This window comes from Oncorhynchus nerka, linkage group LG23 (assembly GCF_034236695.1).
Source record: "Oncorhynchus nerka isolate Pitt River linkage group LG23, Oner_Uvic_2.0, whole genome shotgun sequence".
Classification (NCBI taxonomy): Eukaryota; Metazoa; Chordata; class Actinopteri; order Salmoniformes; family Salmonidae; genus Oncorhynchus; species Oncorhynchus nerka.
In genome coordinates this window covers 54,853,091-54,868,609 of record NC_088418.1, presented here as the reverse complement: position 1 = coordinate 54,868,609, position 15,519 = coordinate 54,853,091, and the positions used below count along the sequence as shown (strand labels likewise).

General features: G+C 44.1%; 1 protein-coding gene across 1 annotated transcript; it reads right to left on the bottom strand.

Annotated features, from left to right (window-relative positions):
• Positions 1–167: 167 nt before the first annotated feature.
• Positions 168–14,503, bottom strand: LOC115107075 (endosome/lysosome-associated apoptosis and autophagy regulator family member 2-like). Its single transcript, XM_029630445.2, has 22 exons — positions 14,278–14,503; positions 11,941–12,061; positions 9,857–10,046; positions 9,339–9,486; positions 8,937–9,026; positions 8,726–8,831; positions 8,365–8,514; positions 8,179–8,267; positions 7,863–8,043; positions 7,607–7,735; positions 7,065–7,155; positions 6,816–6,918; positions 5,982–6,119; positions 5,568–5,837; positions 5,100–5,273; positions 4,790–4,979; positions 4,525–4,621; positions 4,045–4,146; positions 2,915–3,041; positions 2,574–2,752; positions 2,105–2,267; positions 168–2,023 (listed from the first exon to the last, which is right to left on the bottom strand). Exons 1-22 carry the CDS (start codon positions 14,380–14,382, stop codon positions 1,952–1,954), a joined length of 3,015 nt encoding a protein of 1,004 aa, XP_029486305.1. The 5' UTR covers positions 14,383–14,503; the 3' UTR covers positions 168–1,951.
• Between the last annotated feature and the right edge of the window lie 1,016 nt (positions 14,504–15,519).

Here is a 15,519-nt window from a genome sequence, read left to right as displayed (position 1 = left end):
GGTGGGGAGGAATTATGTTACCGAATGGAACTGCAACGAGAGTATGGGACGTCCTGGGAGATAATGGATTTATTTGTGTGTGTGACTGTGTGTTGCCATTTTTCTTTCATGGTACATTAACTAATAATAATGTGTAGCCTAACAGAACATAACTGCACACAAATACAAACACGGCCCCAAAGCCAAGTGAGAATTTAATAAAGATGAATCATACCAACATTAATAATTATAAATACTTTAGACATGACTGTACAGATAAACTCCAAATGACAATACAAAATATACAAAACAGTGACAGTTCCTTTCATTTGCAGCCCTATAATATCCATAGCATTAAGCAGGAATGTGTTCCCCTGTGTTGTAGGGTCTAGGGTGGAGAGCCAAACCACTTTCCAGTTTTTAGTCAGAATCATGGGAACAAGTACCTTTGCAGAGAAAACTGGAGTGGCTGGAGCCACGATGGAGTTCTCAGGAATAAACAGCCCAGGAGACATGAAGAGGAGTGGAACTCAGTGCCAACCCTCTCTTCTTTCTCTCTCCCTTCCTCTCTTCTTTCTCTCTCCCTTCCTCTCTTTCCCTTCCTTCCTTCCTCTATTCTTTCTCTCTTCTTCCTTCCTTCCTCTCTTCTATCTTCCTTACTCTTCTTTTTCTCTCTCCCTTTCTCTCTTCTTCCTTCCTTCCTCTCTTCTTCCTTCCTTCCTCTCTTCTTTCTTTCTTCCTTCCTTCCTCTCTTCTCCCTTTCTCTCTCTTCTTCCTTCCTTCCTCTCTTCTATCTTCCTTCCTCTCTTCTCCCTTTCTCTCTCTTCTTCCTTCCTTCCTCTCTTCTTCCTTCCTTCCTTCCTTCCTCTCTTCTTCCTTCCTTCCCCTCTTCTATCTTCCTTACTCTTCTTTTTCTCTCTCCCTTTCTCTCTTCTTCCTTCCTTCCTCTCTTCTATCTTCCTTAATCTTCTTTTCTCTCTCCCTTTCTCTCTTCTTCCTTCCTTCCTTCCTTCCTCTATTCTATCTTCCTTACTCTTCTTTTTCTCTCTCCCTTTCGCTCCTCTTCCTTCCTTCCTCTCTTCTATCTTCCTTACTCTCTTCTCCCTTTCTCTCTCTTCTTCCTTCCTTCCTCCTATCTTCCTTACTCTTCTTTTTCTCTTTCCCTTTCTCTCTTCCTTCCTATCTTCTATCTTCCTTCCTCTTCTTTTTCTCTCTCCCTTTCTCTCTTCTTCCTTCCTTCCTCTCTTCTATCTTCCTTCCTCTTCTTTTTCTCTCTCCCTTTCTCTCTTCTTCCTTCCTTCCTCTCTTCTATCTTCCTTCCTCTTCTTTTTCTCTCTCCCATACTCTCTTCTATCTTCCTTCCTCTCTTCTTCCTTCCTTCCTCTCTTCTTCCTTCCTTCCTCTCTTCTTTCTTCCTTACTCTCTTCTCCCTTTCTCTCTCTTCTTCCTTCCTTCCTCTCTTCTATCTTCCTTCCTCTCTTCTTTCTTTCTCTCTCTTCTTTCTTTCTTTCTCTCTCTTCTTTCTTTCTCTCTCTTCTTTCGTTCTCTCTCTTCTCCCTTTCGCTCTCTTCTTCCTTCCTTCCTCTCTTCTTCCTTCCTTCCTCTCTTCTTTCTTTCTCTCTCTTCTTTTTTTCTCTCTTCTTTCTTTCTTTCTCTCTCTTCTCCCTTTCTCTCTCTTCTTCCTTCCTTCCTTCCTCTCTTCTTTCTTTCTCTCTCCTTTCTTTCTCTCTCTTCTTTCTTTCTCTCTCTTCTCCCTTTCTCTCTCTTCTTCCTTCCTTCCTCTCTTCTTTCTTTCTCTCTCTTCTTTCTTTCTCTCTCTTCTTTCTTTCTCTCTCTTCTCCCTTTCTCTCTCTTCTTCCTTCCTCTCTTCTTCCTTCCTTCCTCTCTTCTTTCTTTCTTTCTCTCTCTTCTTTCTTTCTCTCTCTTTCTTTCTCTCTCTTCTTTCTTTCTCTCTCTTCGTTCTTGCTCATCGTTACCCCCAGACCCATCTCTCAGACTGGGATGACTTCAGCTGTACTGACTCACTGCTGTCTCCCTCCCTCTGCTGAAAGATAGAGATACACACAGGGTTAATACACACACACACGATTATACACACAGGGTTAACACACTCACACACAGGTACCTTGTTGGCGATGGCCCTGAGCTTGCCGAGCAGTGACGGTTTGTGGGAGTAGACCACGTCATCTTCAGGCTCCTCCCCCTCGGCCAGGGCACAGCTATCCGCCACCGGCAGCTCACATTCCTTATTGGCTGACATCACCAACCGAGAATACTTATACTCCAGCCTGACATGGGGTGCCATAGTGACACAGAAACACACAGAGATGCAGGAGTCAGGAGCGTTGTACTACAGCCTATGGCAGGGCTGTCCAACCCTGTTTCTGGAGAGCTTACTGTCCTGTAGGTTTTCACTCCGTCCCTCATCTAGCGCACCTGATTCTAATAATTAGCTGGTTGAAAAGCTGAATCAGGTTGGTTACAACTGGGGTTGGAGTGAAAACCTACAGAAGGGAAGCTCTCCAGGAACAGGGTTAGACAGCCCTGGAATATGGCTGGGATGGTTATTTCATTAACAGGTGTCAGGCAATCACCTCTTGTTCTTCTTCCAGAAATAGAAGGTGAGAGAGACGAGCAGCACAGCTAAGAAGGCCCCGCCCCCTACCCCCACCTTTAGCCATAGGGCAATGGCCTCGCATGGGGCGGAGCTCTTAGCTGGCAGGGACATGCCTTTGGTGCACAGCTTTGGCTCATTCCACACAGACAGAGTCACCTACAGAGAGAGAGAGAGAGAGGTGAGAGGGAAGGAGGGGGAAAGTGATGGAGAGCGAGTAGAGAAAGTAGGTTAAATTGAAATACCAAGAGGTGAAAGTAAGAGTAGCATGAGTGTGTAAAAGGAGATGAAGAGAGAGGGAATAGAGGGAGTATAGGTTACCTGGACCCCTCCCTTGCAGGCTCCCTCTATCTGGTGATAGTCATCCTGGGTGCAGTGGGGACAGGCGCTCCCACTCTCCCATAGGAAGTGAAACGTACAGCCGTCACATGTACCTGCAGGGCACGCACTGCACACACACATGCACACAGGAGAAATGTAGAAGGAGCTAATGAAAATTCACATACAAATAATACAAACGTTTTCAGCTCAGATGTTGAGCAGACAGTCAGACAGGTGATGTTGAGCAGACAGTCAGACAGGTGATGTTGAGCAGACAGTCAGACAGGTGATGTTGAGCAGACAGTCAGACAGGTGATGTTGAGCAGACAGTCAGACAGGTAATGTTGAGCAGACAGTCAGACAGGTGATGTTGAGCAGACAGTCAGACAGGTGATGTTGAGCAGACAGTCAGACAGGTAATGTTGAGCAGACAGTCAGACAGGTGATGTTGAGCAGACAGTCAGACAGGTGCGGTTGAGCAGACAGTCAGACAGGTGATGTTGAGCAGACAGTCAGACAGGTAATGTTGAGCAGACAGTCAGACAGGTGATGTTGAGCAGACAGTCAGACAGGTGATGTTGAACAGACAGTCAGACAGGTAATGTTGAGCAGACAGTCAGACAGGTAATGTTGAGCAGACAGTCAGACAGGTGCGGTTGAGCAGACAGTCAGACAGGTGATGTTGAGCAGACAGTCAGACAGGTAATGTTGAGCAGACAGTCAGACAGGTGATGTTGAGCAGACAGGTGATGTTGAGCAGACAGTCAGACAGGTGATGTTGAGCAGACAGTCAGACAGGTGATGTTGAGCAGACAGTCAGACAGGTAATGTTGAGCAGACAGTCAGACAGGTGATGTTGAGCAGACAGTCAGACAGGTGATGTTGAGCAGACAGTCAGACAGGTGATGTTTAGCAGACAGTCAGACAGGTGATGTTTAGCAGACAGGTGACGTTGAGCAGACAGTCAGACAGGTGATGTTGAGCAGACAGGTGATGTTTAGCAGACAGTCAGACAGGTGATGCTGAACAGACAGTCAGACAGGTGATGTTGAGCAGACAGTCAGACAGGTGACGTTGAGCAGACAGTCAGACAGGTGACGTTGAGCAGACAGTCAGACAGGTGTGTGTACCTGGGCACTGTGAGTTGCCCGCGGTCCATCTTCTCTGGGTTGCAGCGTATTGTCATGACCGCACTCCGACCACGCTCACAGGATCCAGTCGCTTGAGTAGACCTGAGAAAGAGAGAGTCAAACACAAACACACAAATCAAATTCTATTTGTCACATTCGCCGAATACAACAGGTGTAGACCTTAATGTAAAATGCTTACTTACAAGCCCTTGATCAGCAATGAAGTTCAAGAAAGCGTGAAGAAAATATTTACTGAATAAACTAAAGTTTAAAAAAATACAATGTAACAAAATAATGAGGCTATATACAGGGTCAATGTGCATGGGTACAGGTTAGTCGAGGTCACTTGTACATGTAGGTGTGGGTAAAGTGAATATGCATAGATAATAGACATCGCATAGATAATAGACAGACTGATCTTCACTGGAACCATTCAACTATGAATGCAGTTCTATGGCATCTAGCTCTACGCTGGCCTACCTGTAGAAGAAGTTGATGTCTGGAATGCCTTTTGAGTTGTCAGAGAAGAGTTCTGGTCTGGCGTTTATTCCGTCTAAATCACTGTCCACTGTCGCTCCTGAGAGAGAGACGGGAAGAGATGGAGAAAATAACTTTCAAATGAAATGATTGAAAATAAATCAGATTTTAGATCAAGAGTATACATTGTGCTCTGGATATATGACTACTAGTGGTTGTGGCACTGTCCTATAATCATTATGAAGGCACTATTCGATTGCCATCTCACCGAGGAAGGTATCAGCCAGACTGATAGACTGGGATGCCAGAGCCATCCTGAAGCCCCGCCCATCCGCAGGAATGATGGTTGATTGACAGATGAAGCTGTCCACTGAGTTGACGAACTGGGTGGAATCACTCCCCATGTCCTTGTTGGCGAGATCGGTGACATTATCTGTGCAGACAGCTGCCATCTTCCCCTGAAACAGAACACACAACGACAACCCTGAGGTATGTGTGTGTTATCTAGTGTCCACACAAGCTGATGCATGCGTGCATGAATGTGTGTGTGTGCATGCGTGAATGTGTGTGTGTGTTACCTGGTGTCCACACAGGCTGACGTTGAAGACGTGGAGGTACTTTGTGCCTTTAGAGGTGAAGCTGGGGCCGATGGTGAGCGAGGCCACGGTGCTCAGAGAGCTCAGGTCAAAGGTCAGGGTACGGTTGTGCTCCGTGTGACTGAAGGAGCAGTCGCTATAGCAACGAGAGTGCTCCTAGGAGGGGGGCACAATAGCATCAAGTCAACACACATCGAACAAATAGTGGCTCACATGATACACACATGATAGTACCAATGCTAAAAACATTCTTATCCAGACCAGAGACGGTTAACTATTGATCTGGATGAGAGTAAAACTCATAACTATGGCCCTGAGATTTTAGATTAGGAGGATTTAATGTTATAAAGTGGTTCTAATGATTATAATGGTTACACATGGTTAGTTTCTAAGGTTGTAACTAATGGTTGTGTGATGATATGAGTTGTGTGTTTGTGTGTAATATAATACCTTGTTGCTCTTACTCCCGGGGCCACAGGGCAGACACGCGTCTTCTCCATATGTGTGGTGACCAGACAGGTATGTGTTGGGGGGGCACTCCTGGCACCGGTTGGTGTCTCTGTCAATGTAGAACCCAGCTGGGCATGGAATACACGACCCAGACCGCTGAGAACTCTGGGATAGGAGGGCGCAGGCCCGGCAAGCAGATGCCACGCCATCCTGGACATTTGTCACGCTCACCGAGTAGAGTATCACCACGTCACTGATGTACCGCCGCACCTAGATACACCCACGTCAATATATTATATGTAAGTACATCTGTATATGTATGTAAGTGTGTCTGTGTAGTATGTGTGTGTGCAGTGTCACTATGTGTGTGTGTGAGAGAGTGTATGTGTTTTGTGCGAGTGTGTGTGTACTCACGTCCTGAGCCTGGTTGGTCCTCTGGAAGGCCCAAGTGTATGATACGGATGCATTCCTGGTCATGATGTGTGTGTAACTCTGTCTCTCCTTACTGCCCTCCCATGACTCCACCACTGTGGTGCTCTTCCTGTTCACATCCTGCAGGGGGCGACACACACAGGGTTTATATGGCAGTGGATCACTCTGGTTTACAATTTACACAGTGACTGGTTTATCTGAAATCTCACTGATTTACTGTGATTTAGTTGTGTAGATTGTGTACTGTGATTGGTTGTGTTTGTTCAAATATACTTTGGTTTCATTTGGATACATGGTTTGTTTTAACTGAGTCTACTGCAGGGATTATCAACTAGATTCAGCCGAGGGCCGATGTTTTCTTGAGTGGATTGACCGCAAGAAATCCAAACATAATATTTGACTAAAACATAATAACTTCAAACCTTGCGTACATTTGTATACGGTCATATATATCTCTCTATTATATGTGGGAATACTTGGGAACAGATTTTTTTACCATTTGTAACTGATTGCTGGTGTTTTTACAGTGTTTTATGTCCAACAATTACATTTTGTATTATTTCTTTGGGCTCAGCGGGTTGCCAGTTGGGGAACCCTGTTCTGTTTTATATGGCTTTACTAACAAACATAGATATTGATATGTATTTATCCAATAGCAATATGAAAGTAGGTCACTCATGTATTGGCTATGTCATACTGACTATGTTGGGTTGGGTAATATTGATTTACTGGCTGATACACTGTTGATATTGCCAGTAACATTTCCCTGAGATCCTAGACACACACTCGTGCAGATGTGAATAGTCCGACACACACCATCATGAAGTAGAGCTCACAGTCAGCAGAGCAGATTGTCTCGAAGACGAAGGTGATCCGGCCAAACTCAGTCCCGGTCATCCCAGCAAGTGATGTGGGTAACCTGACAGAACACACACACCCACACACAGGGCCAATAAAAAATTATATTTCACAATAATCATAGCCATGTGTTCATTCTGGCCATATGACCTAACCAGGAAAAACCTGAGCGCTCTAACAATAATACGCAGTCAAGCCAAGACTAACTTGAAGCCAGGAACATGCAGGTTCAGGATGAGGTAATCGTTATCCGAGCCTCCAGCACCGCTGCGGATGTGATCCCCTGCCACCTCCCAGCCTGAACAACAACATATTACTGTGATTACACATTCTATTAAACACACATCTATATTCCTTACAGGGGCGGCAGGTAGCCTAGTTGTTAGAGCGTTGGGCCAGTTACCAAAAGGTTGCTGGATCGAATCCCCGAGTTGACAAGGTAAAAATATGTCGTTCTTCCCCTAAACAAGGCAGTTAACCCACTGTTTCCCGGGAGGACGTCATTGTAAATAAGAATTTCTTCTTAATTGACTTGCCTAGTTAAATAAAGGTAAAATAATAACAATCTGAGGGACACCTCATATCTATTAAAAATATATCTATGCTCCCATCAGTCAGAGAGAGACAGAGTTATTACATACCCAGCAGGATGTCTATATTAGACATATTTACTATTCACCCATGTGTACTACTACAATCATATCACATATCTCTTGAGCCTAATCACCCGAGACACGTCTCTGTCTCACCGTTCATGTCGTCACATTTGGAGTTGCCCACGTTGAAGCAGGAAGTCTTCATGTTGGAAGGGAGGACGTTCCACCATTTATACTCATACCCCAGTACTGGCTCTGTTCCTGCAGGACACTCCTCACACACTGGGGCAGACACACACAACCGTCAACAACACATTTCAATATACAGCAATACAGGCGTGTGTGTGTGTGTACTGTAAGTGTGTGTATGTGCACTGTTTATGTTTACATATAGTATGTGTGTGTGTACCTGAGGTGCCGTCAGAGTGTGTTCCAGGAGGACAGGGGAAGCAGGTGGAGTCGTTGGTGTTGTAGTAACCAGGGTTACAGGGAGGGCAGGCCTCTCTCTCCCCTGTAGGGGGCAGTGCCACAGCGCCCGTCACATTCTCCTCACAGATCCTCGGCTCCACCCACCGGTACATCACCTGAGTCTGTCACCACGGCAACCACAGCAGTTACATCACAACCATAGAGATACTATACACAGGATGTCTTATGTATTGTAATCTAATGTATATGACCACAGCCTTCTCTCTCTATATGCATACTATGTGTGTGTGACTTACCTTTCCCTCGCTGTCGCAGGCTGTGTGTATCTGAAAGTAATCCTTCTCTGAACATGGAGGCCTCTCCTTACACTGTGACCATCCTTCATCTGAGGGAAAGAGTGAAAGAGAGAGAGACAGTGGATATTTTAACTGGTATCTACTGATACATTTCAATGTGTGTGTGTGTGTGTGTCTAGTACATACGTGAGTACTGTGTGTCGGGGCAGGGAGTACAGGAGGCGGCTCCCTTGTTAGACGATGTGTTCCTGGGGCAGGGCTGGCAGGAGGAGGAGCCAGGGGAGGAGCTAAACCAGCCTGGTCGGCACGGGAAACACTCCGAGGTGTAGGCAACACCTAGAAAGAGACACATTAATTCATTAAGATGTAGATTCAGCTATCGTCTCTGTGGTCTCATTTCCTAGATCTAAGAAGGACGAGTTCTGGAGTGGGTAAGAACCTGTGATACTACACTGCCTTGACCAAACACATTACAGAGGCATGCAGAATGGGAGAGAGAATAGAGGTGAGTGTGAAGATGGGGACTACGGGTACGAGCGGTCTTTACCCTCAATCTGGATGTTCCTGAGCAACACTGGTTTAACCATCTTCCCTCCGACCAGGATCCCGGTCGTCCTCCAGTACAGTATGTTAGTGCCAGACTTAAGATTCACCTGAGTCACATGTCACACAGTATGTTGCACACAGATTATGTTACACACATCACACACACCAATCATATAACACACATGGGTCACACACACTGCCTTCCTCCTCACCGTGTGTGTGTCCCACTCTCCGTTGGTGGTGAGTTTGATCCACTTCTGATCGTCTGTCTGGGCCATCTCCTGACACTGCTCGTTCTGGACCTGAATACGCGTCACCACGGTAACCACTCAGAATATTGCATCACATGATTCTCTCGCTTTCAATCAGCAGCTGATTCTCCTGACCACAGAAAAGCACTCAATTGCCCACATCTATTGATGTAAAGCCATTGATGTAGAACCCATTGATGTAAAGCCATTGATGTACAAAAATATATGAATGCACAATTAAAGTCTTCTCTGCTACCGCAAAACAGACCCACTTTTTATCTCTATGTACGTCAACCAGCTACAAAAAAAAGGTAATAAATGAACTGATATAAGCTTCAGCAGGGAGGAGAGAGTCAGACTCACATAGAACTCAAAAAAGATGTTGTTGTCAGGGTACTGGTAGCTGAAGGAGACAGAGCCCTGCTGCTCCAGATGCACAGCATAGACCAGAGACACGGTGCACTCATCACGACTAGACTCCAGATACACACCCTGCGGCGTCCACGACGAGCTACAGTACACAGAGAGAAAGAGAATACAGGATTACTGTGAGTGTGTGTGTGTGACTGAATGTGTAGTAAATGTGTGTGTGTTTTACTATTCTTGTGGGGACCAGAAGTTCTCACAAGGATAGTAAAACAAGGAACATTTTATCCACAGGGACAAAGGCTAATTTATGTTTAGGGTTAGGGTTAGAGGTTAAGGATTAGAATCAGGTTTAGGGTTAGGGTTAGGTGTTAAGGTTAGGGTTTGCATTGGGTATTAGGTGTTAGGGTTAGGGTTAGAGTTAGGAGTTAGGGGTTAGGGTTAAGAGTTAGGGGTTTGAATGTGAATCAACTTTTTGGTCCCCACAAAGACAGGAAAACAGACATGTGTGTTACCTATTACAGGCCTGACTCTCCTCTCCACTGGGTCCTGGGTCCATGTAGGTGGCCAGGCTGGTGAAGCCGGCAGGGATAGTGTCCCATTGGTCGAAACGCACCCCACTGCCCAGCGAATAGGAGCCGGCAGCACAAGGCGTACATTGCTGAGCGGACATCTCTAGGAACTCTCCCACCGCACACGAGAACGCTGACAGACAGACAGGGAGAGAGGAGGGTCACACACACACAATTTGACACATTCACACCTAGACAGTATACATACAGTTGAAGTCGGAAGTTTACATATTAAACTCAGTTTTTCACAATTCCTGACATTTAATCCTAGTAAAAATTCCCTGTTTTAGGTCAGTTAGGATCACCACTTTAATTTAAGAATGTTAAATGTCAGAATAATAGTAAAGATAATTATTTATTTCAGCATTTATTTCTTTCATCACATTCCCAGTGGGTCAGAAGTTGACATACACTCAATTAGTATTTGGTAGCATTGCCTTTAAATTGTTTAACTTGGGTCAAACATTTCGGGTATCCTTCCACAAGCTTCCCACAATGAATTGGGTGAATTTTGTCACATTCCTCCTGACAGAGCTGGTGTAACTGAGTCAGGTTTGAAGGCCTCCTTGCTCGCACATGCTTTTTCAGTTCTGCCCACAAATTTTTTTTGGGATTGAGGTCAGGGCTTTGTGATGGCCACTCCAATACCTTGACTTTGTTGTCCTTAAGCCATTTTGCCACAACTTCTGAAGTATGCTTGGGGTCGTTGTCCATTTGGAAGACCCATTTGTGACCAAGCTTTAACTTCCTGACTGATGTCTTGAGATGTTGCTTCAATATATCCACATAATTTCCTACCTCACGATGCCATCTATTTTGTGAAGTGCACCCCCACAACATGATGCTGCCACCCCTGTGCTTCACGGTTGGGATGGTGTTCTTCGGCTTGCAAGTCTCACCCTTTTTCCTCCAAACATAACGATAGTCATTATGGCCAAACAGTTATATTTTTGTTTCATCAGATCAGAGGACATTTCTCCAAAAAGTATGATCTTTGTCCTCATGTGCAGTTGCAAACCGTAGTCGGTTTTGGAGCAGTGGCTTCTTCCTTGCTGAGCGGCCATTCAGGTTATGTCGATATAGGACACGTTGTTTTACTGTGGATATAATAACTTTTGCACCTGTTTCCTCCAGCATCTTCACAAGGTCCTTTGCTGTTGTTCTTGGATTGATTTGTACTTTTCGCACCAAGCTACGTTAATCTCTAGGAGACGCATCTCCTTCCTGAGCGGTGTGATGGCTGCGTGGTCCCATGGTGTATATACTTGCGTAGTATTGTTTGTACAGATGAACGTGGTACCTTCAGGTGTTTGGAAATTGCTCCCAAGGATGAACCAGATTTGTGGAGGTCTACAATTTTTTTTCTAAGGTCTTGGCTGATGTCTTTTGATTTTCCCATGATGTCAACCAAAGAGGCACTGAGTTTGAAGGTAGGCCTTGAAATACATCCACAGGTACACCTCCAATTGACTCAAATGATGTCAATTAGCATATCAGCAGCTTCTAAAGCCATGACATCATTATCTGGAATTTTCCAAGCTATTTCAAGGCACAGTCAACTTAGTGTATGTAAACTTCTGACCCACTGGAATTGTGATACAGTGAATTATAAATGAAATAATCTGTCTGTAAACAATTGTTGGAAAAATGACTTGTGTCATGCACAAAGTAGATATCCTAACCGACTTGCCAAAACGATAGTTTGTTAACAATACATTTGTGGAATGGTTGAAAAACTAGTTTTAATGACTCCAACCTAAGTGTATGTACATTTCTGACTTCAACTGTACTCTCGCTCTCTCTCTCTCTCTCTCTCTCTCTCTCTCTCTCTCTCTCATGAACGTACACTGCTATCTTGAACAGGTCTCTCTGGAAAAATGGATTTTTATCTAAATGAGGCAAACCTGAATAAATAAAGGTGAAATATATGTGAATGAACACACACACACACACACACACACACACACACACACACACACACACACACACACACACACACACACACACACACACACACACACACTCACAGCAGTCTGTTCCTCTGGTGGGAGTAGGCAGGACTGAGCAGGTGCCCAGAATGTGGGGGATGGCCACCCTCCATCGAGACCCTACACTGTCACACTCTGTATACTCATAGTAGTAGTCTGTCTGGAAGATACACAATCACACAGTAGTCATATTAGAGCATGATACACACACTCACCTAAAACACAGTCACGATCAGTCACACATGACCCAGTAGATAAAACAATCTAAGACACACTTAAATCTGCAGTGACAGAACAGGTTGCAAGCATTTCATTTTAGTGACACCTCCTTGTCATTTCTGTGTCAATGTGCCAGAACACCCATTCACTCGTCATATGCAGTTGTTCTTCAAGACAGCATGCACCAAATGAATCTAATAAGCTGCATAGGCGCACTAAACAGCCAACATCAAGTATGACGGAAAGCCAGTGGTAGAGCAGGTTGTCATCAGTGAAGCGGGGCAGATAAGGAAAACTAAATCAGACGGAAAGAGAAGAAAGCTCCATTCAAAATGAACAGAGAGTCACCATCATGGTCTCTGAGCAGCTCTGATGACAGAGTCAGAGACTGCGGTATGTTAAGTCAATACTCTGGGTTATTACCGCTCATCTTTGTCTCAGCCGTGTGCATTTGTTCTACTGTTTGTTTACTACTAAGTAGTAAGCCAGTTATGAACAGGTCACTTCAGGTCAATGACATTATAACTTCTACTGGAAAAAACTGTTAATCCACACAACCAAGCATGTGTGTGTGTTAGAGAGAGAGAGAGCGAGAGAGAGAGAGAGAGAGAGAGAGAGAGAGCATTCTATCTGCAGCCAGTCATGCAACACTTCACTTCCACCACCATATTGCTCACCATCCCCTTCCCCCATCCCCCCAAACCTTCTGTTCACCCAGCATTGCCATGGCAATCAATCAGGACCACCGACAAACAGCTCACTGCCACCCAAATCATTTTTGCATTCAAAGTGGGTGAGTGTGTGTGTGTATATACTGACTGTATGTGGTTCTGTTAATGCTAAATGTGTTTGTGTTTGTGTGTGAGAGAGCGAGCGAGCGAGAGAACGAGAGTGAGTGAGTGAGAGAGAGAGAGAGAGAGCGAGAGAGAGAGAGAGAGAGAGAGAGAGAGAGAGAGAGAGAGATGGGTGCGGAATCTGAGGATGGAGAGAGAGAGAGAGAGAGCAAGAGACAGTTTACAGCTGTGCATGGAGTATAGATAAGCCTGAGCTCTTTTGTATAGATCATCATGTCTCTCTAGCTCTAACAAGTATTGTTCCTGCTATTTCCACACAAATATTGGGGACATGGGCACACACACAAGCAAACACACACATAACAAACTCTCAATAGGTGAGGCCATATATCAGCTAGATGAGAGGTAGCTATAGAAATCCCTTAGTACCATGCCCCATGGCAACCCCTTTCAAGAGGAATGCACCTGCTTTCCCCTGAGGCAACTGGAGTCTGGGGAGGGGTTGGTGGGTAAATATTGGTACTGTAGTGGATATGGGGCTTGTGCAGTGGATTTGGAGCTAGATAAAAGGGTATTGAGGTTAATGTGTTAATGTGTGTGTGTGTGTGTGTGTGTGTGTGTGTGTGTGTGTGTGTGTGTGTGTGTGTGTGTGTAGATCTGGCAGTGTAATGGCACACACTCTGGGACACAAATCTGACAGCACTCAATCATTTTCAGATCAAATAATACGGAGAAGGCTGAGACATAGATGGCTTCCAGGCAGCTTTTTTCCTTAGAGAGTTGATATCATTGCCATAACAGATCAATCTAACCGGATAATGCAGTGCCAGGGCCCTTGCTGTTCAGCTGTCCTTCCCTCCTCTGTTTTCCTCTTACTCAGCGGTAATATTACTCCCGCACATCGACGGAAGGCAGCACCGACGAGGATGGATGCCAAGTGATCGGCTCAGTGCGCTGCGTCATCATATTATGGAGCCTTATATTTTGTCAACATGCTTAGGATTTAAGCCGATAAGAAGAACAGGCGACCAACACATTTTAAATCCCACCACAAAGAAGGCTCCCATAACATCGTATATATCAACTCCATTCCGTGCCAATGGGCATTTTATAACAATGATTGGCAGAAGGTTGTAGCCTATAATCCTCTGGTTAATGTTAATTCTTGACCCATTTGATAACGTTCGTATCATAAACATGATAAATATGGTTGGGACATAGTCTAGTATAAGATGATTACACATTGTGCGTTCAGCGCACTTGGTGGCAATGTCATGGCTTGCTTATTTAATGTAGTTTAAAACAGTGTTATAAATTACAGTGTGACAGCCTCTGCCGAACATGTCGAGCTGCGCGCTCTTACCTCATTGCACGGGCGCAGGTTCCTGCTCGCGGACACCCATTGCCGGGCGCTGATGATGAATAAAAAACAATTAAGAAAACAGAACCCGCGTGACTCTTCCCTCATCCTCGTTTTGTGTAAAGACAGTCCGTGAAAGGATTCGGTTGAAGACCAAACGCATGAATGACAGTGAGTGATTTTGGTTATGGTGCTCCGTCGTTATGTATGCGCGCGGTTCTCTCCACCCACTCCGCTACTCTGCGCTCAAGATCCATCCTGTCAGAGGCACGCGGCCGACGTCACTCTGCTAAAGCACAGGCTTTGCGTTATCTTAAAACAGCTATTTGACACCGAGGTAAAGTTGGTTTTATATTCACACATTCGGACATTCAACAGACATTCACCAGACAATCAACGGACATTCACCAAAATCAATTTACGAATTTAAAAATCAATAATTAACCGTCTGTCAAATAATCATCAAACTAGATGTGATTTATTCTATAAATGTCCAGCATGCTTTTACAACCTTTGTTTTGAATACATATTCCAGTTTTGATTTTATAGAAATACATCAAATCTACAACATGCAACTTAAAGCTGTATAAATCAATAACTAAATCACTGTTTGCCACAAAGTCATCAAACTAGGTGTGATTTATTCTATAAATGTCTAGTAGACTTTTACAACCTTTGCTTTGAGTAAACATTCCAGTTCTGATTTGATAGAAATACATAACATCAATAAAAATGCCTTTTAAACCTATATAAATCCATAACGTTTTCACTGATTATGACAGAATCTTCAGGCTAGGTATGATTTATTCTATAAATGTCTAGCATACTTTTACAACCTTTGTTTTGAATACAAATTCCGGTTTTAATTTCACAGATATACATCAAATCTATATAATGCCATTTAAAGCGGTATAAATCAATAACTAAATCACTGTTTGCCACAAAGTCATCAAACTAGGTGTGATTTATTCTATAAATGTCTAGTAGACTTTTACAACCTTTGCTTTGAGTAAACATTCCAGTTCTGATTTGATAGAAATACATAACATCAATAAAAATGCCTTTTAAACCTATATAAATCCATAACGTTTTCACTGATTATGACAGAATCTTCAGGCTAGGTATGATTTATTCTATAAATGTCTAGCATACTTTTACAACCTTTGTTTTGAATACAAATTCCGGTTTTAATTTCACAGATATACATCAAATCTATATAATGCCATTTAAAGCGGTATAAATCAA